Here is a 12,213-nt window from a genome sequence, read left to right as displayed (position 1 = left end):
GACATCCATGACCTAACCAAAGAGGTTCTTTCTAGTTTTACTAAGTAATAAGAAAATGGACAGTTTCAACCAGAAATCTGTCAAACTATGAAGCCTTTTGCGCATGTCCTAGAATTTTTTATAAGCTTCCCTGAACCAATATATATTGTATCCCCCCCCAAAATTTTTATTTATTTTATAAGTCAAATATCCTGCTAAGTGTACTAACCTATCCATTTTTCATAGGATGGTATATAAAAATCCCTATAAAGTCCATTGCATAAGGTAAAATCTTCAGTAGCCAACTAAATAACAGTTGGATTCCAAGTTTGCCAAAACTGAAACTGTTCAGCTGAAGTATCAGCTCTAGATGGATAGGAACACTGTGGCCTATGAACTTTCAGCTTTGCAAAGGTCCTGGTGCAGAGGGCTCAGAAAGGACTCTCCATCCCAAGTGTTTGTTTGCAACAAAGGCCTAGGACATCAACTTTACCTCTGTTCAGTCTAGCTTCAGGACTGACCTGAGGAATATATTAATTACAAAGTGCTTCACAGGAGGCTGGGTATTTCTGTCAGGTGACAGCCGAATGCAGATGCTCTTGATTAAGTGCATTTCAAGTAACTGCCACACTTCTGATATACAAATGCCTTAGTCTCAAAACAGGTTAGGGAACCCCCTAGGCTCCAGCAGCGTGGAAGGAGGTAACGCCAGTCTCTTGTAACACCTGTCTTAGGAGAACGTCCAGTCACTGAAGCATTACCAGAAACGGTGCAGGAAGGGAGAAGAGGAAGGGAGGACAAGGGAGTAACACAGTTTTCCAGCCTTAAGTCATACATACCAATATTGAAAGCTGCTGCTGAAGCTAGCTAAGAGCACTTAATCAGAACAAGAATTTGACATGAACAAGCAGCACTCACAGATTTTTCTAGCTAGACAACGATTTTATTTATTTTAGTGAAGAAGCCATCTTGACTTATGGCACAAATTCCCTATATAGATGGATAGTTATAGATACAGACACACGTAATGTTTAAATATATAAAATAAAAATGTGCGTGCACATATCAAATGTAGCAAAGGTAAAGAAACAGTGTCATCCCCTGTACTCGTCCATCATCTTCACGTTTTCCCTCAGTCTCTTTTTCAAAAATAAATTTTTATTTGCAGAAATACAATGCTTGTGTATGCAATTAATTGCATTAATTGCTTTGCAAGGTGAAAAAGAATTAATAATTCACATACTGGAAGCATAAACCAACACAGTGGCAACCACCTTAAGTGATTATTTTGATTTGGGAGGCCTGGCTAGATTCTTCACCAAGACAGCAGCTTCAAAGACTGTATGCTCTTTTGGAGAGTTAAGTGACTTCCAAAATTTTTCCCAAGTAGATTAAGGAAGAAAGTCTCCCTATGGACAAAGCGTCTGCTAGAAGCAAACAGGAAGCTTATTGCAAGTAGGCATGTCTTCCATTCCTTGCTGTTGAGAACAGTGATTCAGCATTCAGCATTTGTTAAACAGTAATATTTATAAATTTCAGTGAAAAAACAGGATTCCCAAACACTAGAGGAAAACGGGCATATGAACCATAGCTACACAAGAGAACCCCATAATGCTAGAAATCCAGTAATTCATGATTCTTTGCAGCCAAATCAGTTATTTCAGACACTTCATTTTAAGAAATTTTAAAAGAAACAAGCCACAACCACCATAAAAAAAAGAATATCCTAAAAAGCAGTTCATATCATGTTCTTTGAGAAGGTAAGGAAGAAGCAAATAGTGCAGCATCCTCGGACTTATAGAAATGCAGTATTGCATATAATCAAGCATGTAACATGTAATCTGTTTCAAGCTTACATCAGAAGTGTTAAGAAATCAAGTGTATAAAGATTTAACTTCTCCATACCTAACCAGAAATCTTCAGTCTAATCAGAATCTAACTCTCTAAATTTAAGTAAGGCCTGTTTATGCTAAGGATCAACTAACAACTAACAATCTGCTCCACAGTGAAGACCTAGTCTATATGGCTAACATCAGTGGAATGCTTAAATTCCACTTGGAAAGGGGAAACAAATCATTCCTCCGATCATCAAGAAATCAAGACACTTCAGTTCCTTTAAAACATAGTTAACACTACTTACTTTTATTGTTTTAGTTTGAAGTCTCAAACCATTCAGTGTGTTGATAGCTTTTTCAGCATCCTTGGGATCCACATAGTTCACAAAGCCATATCCCAAGCTTTGTCCTGATTAAAAAAGGAAGTGAAGTGATAATTAGTACTGCAGTGCTACATAACAGATAAAGATGTTTAAAATGTATATGGACACAATGAGCAAAAATTGCTTATATTAGAAACAGTATCCACTTCATATATCAAAGTTTCAGAGGCTCATAACACCTAATTTTTCCAGCAACATTAGTGTTTTTATCTAGCTTTTCTCTGTTCCCAAGGACTGCCCTAGGTTCAACGCATGAACAGCTACAGCCAATTTAATGAAGAACTTAAACTTCCAAACCTATTTCTCATAAGTGTTATGATTATTTAGAGAGTTAGAGGAAATGCAAGACCCTCAAGGTTTAAAATAGACACCCCCACACACCACTTGCTTAGTTCTGAGCTTCCATACCTGAGTGTGTAAAGTAAAATGGCAAAATCCTGCAATAGTGCTTTAAAAACTAACACATACTTGAGGATCAGCATACTGATTTCTGAGTCAAAGGTTATCTTTGACGCTGAACATTTCTACAGCTATTTATTTATATTCTAAGTACAGAGCCGCACTGTAAAGAGTTTAAAAGCTCATTTTATTCATATATTCAAAGCAACAGCTACAAGTGACTAGCTAACACCTAAATATGTTCAGAACAAACATGCACCATTTTCAGGTTCTTTTAGCATCTGTAATTCAGATCAGATGGCCATAAGGTATTTTTAATTACCTCCTACTGAACTACTGCCCACTCCTAGCAGTATATTCTCAGCCTAAGTGCTTGTTACTACTACTAAGCTCTCAAGTGTTTAACATCATCTTTCAACAACTTCAAAACCTGGAGTACACCATCATGAACTAGCTGCCTTCAGCATACCCCTTTTAAAAGATTTGTAGTGAAGCACAAGTACAAAAATACAAGAGCTTAAGTACAAAAACTTAACATAGCAGAAAGTACACTGCCTAGTAAGAATACTTATCCATCTACACAGACCTTTTCAGAGACAATCTTCCATACTGCTCAACTTTGTTGTTATTTTTTGTAAAGAAACCATACAAAAATGAAGTCTAAAAACCAGAGTCAACAAGCCAAAGCAAAAGGAAGCATCCAGAATTTCTCATTCACAAGACACTAATTAGAAATATTACCTCAGAGATAGGATGGTAGGAAAGGCAAGACGATACTATATAAAACAAACATAGCAAAGTCATTTGTTGCCAGGATAGATATAGAAGCACTTTATTTTATCAAATTCTTTTGAAGTATTTATATAGCATGTACTAAATAGTACATAAAGCAAAAAATATAGTGAGCGTAATTATCCTAAAAATGAATTTTTCCTTATTGATTTGATTACAGCAGAGCAATTTCTGTACCCATCACCTCCATCACTCCCATTGTCTGCAGAAATTCTTGCCAACAGATTCCCAAACAAAAAACGAACACCCACAACCACACAAAATCTAAAGGAACATCTCTTTTTGTGCACGGCTTTTATTTTAGTTGTCTCCTAAAACAGAAATGCTAATTTTTGGTGTTGTTGTTATCAGTCTTCTCCTAGACAGGAACATATTTCAGCCACAAATGTTAAAGAAAATAGCTTTTTTCCCCCCAGAGATTTTGATTTCTTTGAAGATGTTCCCATCACTACAGTGATTGTTTCCAGAGGAGGTTAAAAAAAGACACCTAGAAATGACTTCTCCTCTGTTCACATGCTCTATTTTTCACATAATAAAACCAGCCAGATCGCTGCAGGCAAAGAGTAGATTCCCAAGAGCTACAAAGGCTACCACTTACATGATCAGCTCTTCTAGAGAGACTTCACTGAACTTGGTGACAAATATGAAAAGTAGAAAGTTACTCAAACACAATCCAGCAACTTATCCAAGACAAGCTTGAACTAACTGCTTTATGTTTATTCTGTGATTCTGCCAAAAAGTTTCACTGTGAGATTGGCTGAACACTGAATCAAGTTGCTCAGAGAGGTTGTGGAGTCTCCATCCTTGGAGATGCACAAAACCTACCTAGGTTCAGAACCGGGTAGTGTGCTCTAGGTGAACCTGCTTGACCAGGCGGTGGCAGGGGGGTTGGACTAGACAATCTCCAGAGGTTCCTTCCAACCCCAGCTACTCTGATTTTGTTGTTTAATTTTATGCCATTAATGTTGCATAAAGCCAAAAACTAAAGCAAATATTGACAGAAACAACCTGGGACTTTTGTTCCATTTGTGCCTCTTCCACACCTGCTAATTTCATACACTGAAAGGCATAAATCACCTGAGATTATCACACACTTGCTTTCAAGTCTAGAAACACATTCAAAGTGGACACTTGCCACAGAGCTCACAAGAGGTGAAGGCAGAAGGAAGGACGTCTATGTTTTCCAAAGACTAAATAATCCTCAGGTTTAAATGTATATTAAAATGCAGCTTAGTCTCCTACTACCTTAAGACACAGTCAGCCACACCTAGCTCTTGCCTCAGCAATTTGTGCTTAATGACTCTTCAGTTTTGAAATCCTCCAACACCTCCCCAGGCTATCTACCCTAGTGCTCTACTATTTTTCCTACTACATGTTTAGATCTTCCTAGAGTGTAGACTTTCTAGACCTTTAAAATTATGGCCTATTCCTCCTGAGCACAGAGGAGAGACTGCGTACACCTATAAAATTATGCCAGAACTCAAGAGTGGTAAACAGTGTTAAATTTAGCTCACAAAAAAAAGAAGCAAATCATTCCTTTCTTTAGGATAAACTATTACTTGCATCAGTAAGAAGAAAGCACTTTCACTGCCTTCAAGGAGAACACTCTGCTCATCTGCAGTGGTGTCTGTCACTGTAGAAGTTGTATATTCAGATTGTCTCAGTTAAGGTTATTATCAATAGTTTTTTCCTATGAATATTTCACAATACTGTTTAAAGTATCTCTTTAAGGTATAGCTACATGCTACCTGCCACTGGATTTTCTGCCTGGGCCAGAAGGACAGTGTGAATATTAGGCCATATGGCACAGAAACTAGGAACTAGTTACCTAAATCCTTGGGAAAAGAAACAATCTCCTGAAGTGGTAAAAGCCAAAATGGTGGTGGTGGTGGGGACAGCCCCCGCACACACCTAGCAAATAGAAAATACTAAAAACAGGGCCCCTTATTAGATATTATCATCTGTACTGCCACAAACCAAACATGCAGAAAGAAAACAGCAAAGTCATACATAGCATTAGCTACTTTGAGGAAACTAGGACAGATGTAGACCTCAGACTCATCTGGACTGTGTCAAAAACTTCATTTCTGCTCACTTAAATGGTAGCCTCAACCATCAGTTACTAAAACCAATAGCGGCATCATCAAGCATTGTCACAGCAGTACAGTAATGCCCATAAATACCAACTGAAATTGCTTTTATCATTACATCAGAATAAGAAAAAAAGGTCTGATGACTTGAATTTTGCTGTAAAGTCTGATAACAAAAAATAAAACAGAACAGTAAAACTGTATCTCACATGCCTATATAAAGACAGACAGTGAATGACTTAAAGCAAAGTCTGATCTGAAGGTTCACATTCATTAATTATACTCTGTTTTCTGTAACTGGCATTTGTGACCAAGTAAAACTCAAGTATATGTGGCAAAAACTCCTTCTAGACTGAGGAGTCTTTTTGGAACTAGGCTTGCTATATTTATCACTAAGTGGGTCACCGCCAAATATTCAGCATCTTAGTATGTGGCTTACTGTAAGACTTATGAACTGATAAAGCAAGTATAAGGCACATACATACTCACTTTAATAGATGTTGTTCTATTTATGTTTCAAGTTTTATGAGCTTTATAAAGATCACTTGACCACCAGATATGATGATGCAAATTAAATGGTAATTTATTAAGTAATACCAAGGTATTTTTTGGTATTAGAGTCAAAATATGAAATGGACTTTGAGAGAAGTGGGGCAAAAAGTGATTACAAACCAAACTTGATTCTAATCAGTCTTTGAAGGGACAGCTTAGAGACTGAGTGGAGATCCACATGCATGTTAGACAAAAACACTGAGTAACTTAACATTAAATGGGAGAAATAAGGAACATTTAGTGCTTTAATATTAGGGAAGAGGAGTGGACAGACTTTCTACAGGCACCTGTCACCCAAAGGCCAATAAAATTTCAACTAAATAGAGAGAATGAAATAGGTAGGAAGGTACAGTCATAGTCGCAGTGAACTGGTATTTACCGTTGTGCCTCAAGAATGTCACATCATTTTTTTTTTGCTTTAAGAAAGTGCAAACTCCATTTCACAACAGTTACAAAAAGAAGTATCACCAAATAAACTAGTCCTTTCCTGCTCAAGTTGTTTCATGAATGCTTATTATAAAGGAAGCCTACTTAAATACTGCACACGCAGGTATAAAAGCCTGAAGAAAATCTTCTGCTAAGTAACATTTAGAGGAATGTCTGAGCAGGATCCACACAAAGCTGTTACGTCACTGCTGTGATGTCTCCTGTCCATTCTTTATGTTTTGCTTTTAAAGTAGCAACAGTATTCCTGAAAGCAGAGTAGAATCCTTTTAATATACTTAGAAAAAAACAAACAAACCAAAAAAAAGCACACACCTACATCTTTCTCCATCTGAGGACAAAAAAATATCCAGGTTTCTGAATAGAAATAACTGCACTCTAGAGAACGTTGCTAACTTAACTAAGAGGACTATTTGGTTGCTTCCAGCAATTGCTTCAACATTTCCAAGGAGACAGGATTGTAACAAAATAGATCTAAGGTGTGCTGTATTCGGTAACTGGATTTTAAAAGTAAAGCTCATGAGAGGACTTAGGTTGGGCTACTGGAGATGTGACACAGGAATGAAGGAATGGCAAGAGAGACTGGGAAACCTAAGTGGTTGTTCAGCAAAATGCAAGCTGAGCCTAGGTCATTTTTAGATAACTCAGGATTGCAGAATACAAAATGCACCACTGCATTGAACTATATGTTTCCATGAAGCACAGCTATCTATGCCATCCAATAAAGGCTTCTGCTGAATTACTTAAGTGCTCAAAAGTAGTTGCAAACCAGCTCACTTCACTTGCTCACAGTTAATTGTGCAAAGTTCTCATAATCTGGGGAGGAACAGGAGATCTGGAGACACAAGGCAATTCAGACTTCTTACTGTTACTATCCAAGTTATTTATAATGGAGCAGTAATCAAGAGACAGTTGGTCATGCTAAAGAACAACAACAACAACAAAATACTGAAGCTGTCTGAAGTACCTATTACCTGGAAAAGTCCTCTCCTGAAGAAAGGCTTCAGGTATGAAACACTCAGTCACACAAGACATATCCAAGGTGTCCCAAGGCATCCCCAGTTCTTGGTTACGAAACTGTTCAGTTTTTGAGACCTGTACCATGAGAACAGCCCTGGATAGGAAAGCTAACAGCATATCATCATACAAGAGTACAGAGCAACTGGCCACCATTTTACTTGCAGCTTACTACAATGCAAAGGTTTCACTTAAATTCCACTTCCATCTTAGATGCAGCTCATCAGCTCCGGTGGGAATTAGACATTGCTTGTTTCTTGCACTACTACCATTCTTAGCTGTGTACGTGCAACCGTTATTTTGCTACAAATTTACAAGACACATACACTGAATAGGATGGGACACAACTCTTTCTACATTCAAATGAAGTGCTTGCAGTCTAAAAGTTGGCATCATTTTCTCTCAATCACCTCTCTTCTGACAGATAATTGAAGGGCTGGGCTGTCAAATGTAGTAATTGCTGGACCAACATTTATGCCACTACAGGAGTGAGGACAGCACCTACAAGTAACAGTGAACAATTAAAGGCAAGTGCAGGATATCATGACCAAGGCTTTACTCTCCCTAAATATGCTAATAATTTCTATCTCAGAGTAGCTCATCGGCATCAAATCATTTTTGCTGCTTCTTCTAAGTCTTCCATTTCTCAGTAATATCCAGAACTTATTTCCAAACATTAATTCAGCTACATTAGAATTTAAGAAAAGCTAAAAAGATATACCACCAAAAGCCTGGCTGCTTCTTTCCAACAAACCTGCATCCATATTCTACTGTTAATGTTAAAGAGTGTTGTGCAAACAGTTGAACCCTGCCATTTAGTCCAACTACACCATACCAGCAATTAAGAGACTATTTCATAGCTTCATGTCTCAACTCCCCTTGAAAGAGGCCTCCATGTCAACTTCCCTTTTGAGAAAAAGTGTACTCACCAACCTTCATTTTCTTCCTTTTGCTCTATGGAAACAGCTCCAGCAGCCACAGGCAGTGGCTGAGCAAGAGCTTGTCTTCTAAAACTTCAATATAACTGTCACACAAAAAAGCTAAACTCCTCCATGCTCCATCTCCATAAAGGAAGCAGACAGAGAAGGACAAGTCTTCAGATCATGCAGCTCTGCTGAAGGACAAGAATTGAACTTCTCCCTTTGACTACTGTACCCATATACCGGGAAAACAGGTGCAAGTAGATAAATTAAAAAAACAAAAACAAATCAAGTGAGGCTAAAGCGTTTAACAACAAGAGACAACTTCTGTAAGTAAATGGTTGTAGTAACGTCACTACTGTGTAACTGCTGCCTTCTGCAGGTCAAAGGATGACAGTGTATTTTATAACGAAAGCATTTGTCCCACTCCCAGATCTGTTGCTTTTTCAACCCAAGAACCACCACTTAAGAGGGAACATATCTCTGATGCCTACAGGCATCTCAGAACTAAGTATATTATTTCGGACGTAAGTGAAGAGATCAGCTTCAAAAGCTCTTTACTCAATGGTACTGGGCTGAATACATGCTAACAGGGAGTACAGTCATCTAAACTACGGAGTCCTGTCAACAAAGTTTGGCTAAAAGTGCTCAGATGTCATTTATAAGCTTCGTTACACCTTAAGATAACAGCTCGAAAGGCAGACAAGCATGAGCTTTAATTTCACAGATGTTAAGCAGGTCCTTTGAAAGCTATTTCTTCTAAAATATAGCTAGAGCTGTACCAAACAGGGAGGTTACAAATGTATAGTGAACTCAAGTGCTGTGTTTTCAGTGGTCATGTAGCATTTTATCAAACTCCTGAAAAGGTTCTTATGGTCTTCGGCATGGTAACGAGATTATGGAGCCAATATTAGGCCAATATTGAACGTGCTCATCTTCCGTTCTTGAAGTCTCCTGCTGCTCTCCTGTTGTCTACTGCAGCCATGTCCTCATTACTCTATTGAAATAGATATTGCTGAAGATAGTTTTTTTCCCACAGTGCATAATTGTGAGAAGCCCGACTTCCCAAACAAAATCCACAGCCCATGTGGCAGAATTTTAGATTTTTGTTTGGGTGCACAGATGGTATCATATTTCAGCTATTCCACTGCTATATGGTGGTAATATTACCTGATGACTACCCGATGCTGCAGAACCAGCAGTTTTGGTAGAACAGTTACTACTGCTGCATTTTTTCTAGGGTCAATACTTGCATTATTTACTTCAATATGCTCTTTTGACTCACAGGAAGCAAAAGTTCTTTGACAAGCTTTGCTGCACAGAGGATGCCTTGGAAAGCTTGGCGCACCCACCACACGAGGGAGTCCTTGGCTGCTCTGTTTCCCACCAGAGCAACCAAAACCCTAAGCAAGGGCTGAACAAGGTAGTTTCGAACCAACTGGTGATTAAATTACCAGAGTAACCAGCTAATCTTGCACTTTGTCTGTTTTGTTTGGTCTGTACACCTTACAGGAATCTTCAAAAATTCCAGACAATCAAGAATTTAAGCTGATCACTTTTTCTACTGAAAAATATTAAGAACAAAAAGTGTTTTAAAACATACAAATATTATAAGCAGCTAAGCTTTCAAAACTTTTTCAGCACGTAGTTTACTTAAAAGGTGAGATTAAACGAGTTCTATGACATAAACTGAGCTTATTTTAAGGAAAAAGAGATTTAAGTTCTGCCTCCCCTCGTCCTGTTCCCCTACTGATCTCCTCAACAGGTAAAGCAGAAAAAGCAGCTCCACAACTTGAGAGCTATCAACATTAATTCTTATAATAAAAAATGCAAACTATTATTCAATTTCAAATTAACACCATGATACAGACTCTACATAAACACAGTAACAGAAAAGTGACATTTACATTTGGTTATTAATGCATCTGAAAGTGATAAGAACAAGCTAATAAAACTCACTTCACATTCTAGCACAAGAATTTACCTTAAAGAAACACTGCATCATACTCCAGAAGACTAAAAACTCAGGACTTTTCTTTTTTTAAGCACAATAAAATCACAAATTCAATGAGGTGAGACTACTCAACTTACGCAGAGATATTCCTACAATAAAATAATGAACTGAAAGGGTAAGACCAGCAAGAACAGGAACATCACACACAACAAATGCTTAAAAAAAAGAGCTTATCTTCCAAAAACATTATATGTTATTTGCATCAATGTCTGACAGTGAAGAAATGTACTCCTGAAGTTAAGAAATAATGTTAAGGAGCAGAAAGTCAATGTCTGCAAACCCACAGAAGGGAGAAAAAAGGAAAAAACACCACAAAACACAACATACAAAAGAATCTAATTGATTTAGGACTTTTTGAAAAATAACTAAACTTCAGCTCTGTTTGCTGCCTTCAACAGATTTACTCCTTGAAGACCTGTCAGCCATGACTGAAAGCGTTCCCTAGTGAATATTAATACATTTTCTGCTACCAGTCATGCAAGTGTTCATTTTACATCAAACACTCTACTTTCAATAAACGCAAAGAATGATTTGGTTTAAAGCTGTAAGCTTATCTTTCTCTGAATAGAAGCTGGTTGGCCAAGATTCCCTAAAATACCATGAGAACAAACCAGCTTCATATCTTTGTAAACAGTACCAACACCAAGTTCATAGTAAGTTGACATTAAGCTTTCTTCTGCTTTTCATTATTTCCAGTGTTGCACACACTGGTGGAAAAATGCCATTACAAGAAATTTGCATAATATTACAACCCTGCATCCCAAGGCTCTGGTCTAAATTCATCCACGAGACCCATGCCATTTTTCACAAGTCTCCTGGATGTTCAGTAGAGGGAAGAACAGGTTTGAGCGACAGGGTCACAGGCACAGCAAGTGCCTTCTCCAGCTGTATAAAAGCACCAATAGCATGGCATAAACCACCCACTGTAAAAGATGTAAAATTATGTTAAATCTACCTAAAAGCCAGTGAGTAGTCACAGCCTATGATACTCCAAAGGCACGCGAGTAGGGCTGCAGAGCAAGCAGTATTTGTGACCTGTGTTCCAAGTTCACAGGTGGACTTCTCACAAGTGGAGGACCAATGTTTGATAAAGAGGATTTCACCTACAGGAGTTTAAAACATCCACAAACCCAAGACCTTTTAGTTGTCTAGATTTGCAATTCAAAACACTTGCATGCTCCATAATATGCTAGCACGATACTCCCAAGCTACAGTTTACAGAGCACTTACTTGTTTGCAAAGAAGGGACCAGTCAGCTGCAGCCAGCTTTTTCTTTATCAACTGACTGTCAGAAAAATGTTACTGCAGCTTCACAGGTCACCATGACCACTGAGTTTGGTTTAAGCCGCTAGAAGTTACCAATAGCATTCTATTTTGAATCAGGCTAGAACTGCGCATCTGGGTATGTAATTCATTAAACTCGACTGTGATCTAACATTGTACCTACGTAACTATGGTCTCTAGTGAGAGAAACTAAAGAATTAGGACAAAATATCATCAGTGTTTCTTGCTCACCATTTACTTCTAACGTAAATAACTATTAACATTTCAGTCTTTTCAACTTTGCATTGTAAGACTTGAACTGCATTTCAAAATCAGCTTCAGCAAAATTAAAGCAGCAGCATGATGTACTGAGCAATTCCCATTTAAATATTAGTTTGCTTGTAGTTCAAGTAGATGGCTTTTATTTACTGATACACACATACACCACTGAGCAAGCAAGCCACACAGTTATCACAAAGACATTTGCAGAAAGTTCACTACTACATTTCAATTTTGATACCTCAA

General features: G+C 37.9%; 1 protein-coding gene across 5 annotated transcripts in view; it reads right to left on the bottom strand.

Moving 5' to 3' along the window:
• The window catches only part of ELAVL2 (ELAV like RNA binding protein 2), a 98,711-nt gene that overhangs the window by 25,602 nt on the left and 60,896 nt on the right, over positions 1-12,213 (bottom strand). For all 5 annotated transcript variants that reach the window (XM_064501524.1, XM_064501525.1, XM_026105292.2 and 2 more), the window contains one exon: positions 2,120-2,223. In XM_064501524.1, coding sequence (XP_064357594.1) covers positions 2,120-2,223 — 104 coding nt within the window. The remainder of the gene's footprint in view (positions 1-2,119; positions 2,224-12,213) is intronic.

Source organism: Dromaius novaehollandiae, chromosome Z (assembly GCF_036370855.1).
Source record: "Dromaius novaehollandiae isolate bDroNov1 chromosome Z, bDroNov1.hap1, whole genome shotgun sequence".
Lineage (NCBI taxonomy): Eukaryota > Metazoa > Chordata > Aves > Casuariiformes > Dromaiidae > Dromaius > Dromaius novaehollandiae.
This window is presented reverse-complemented; position numbering and strand designations above follow the sequence as displayed.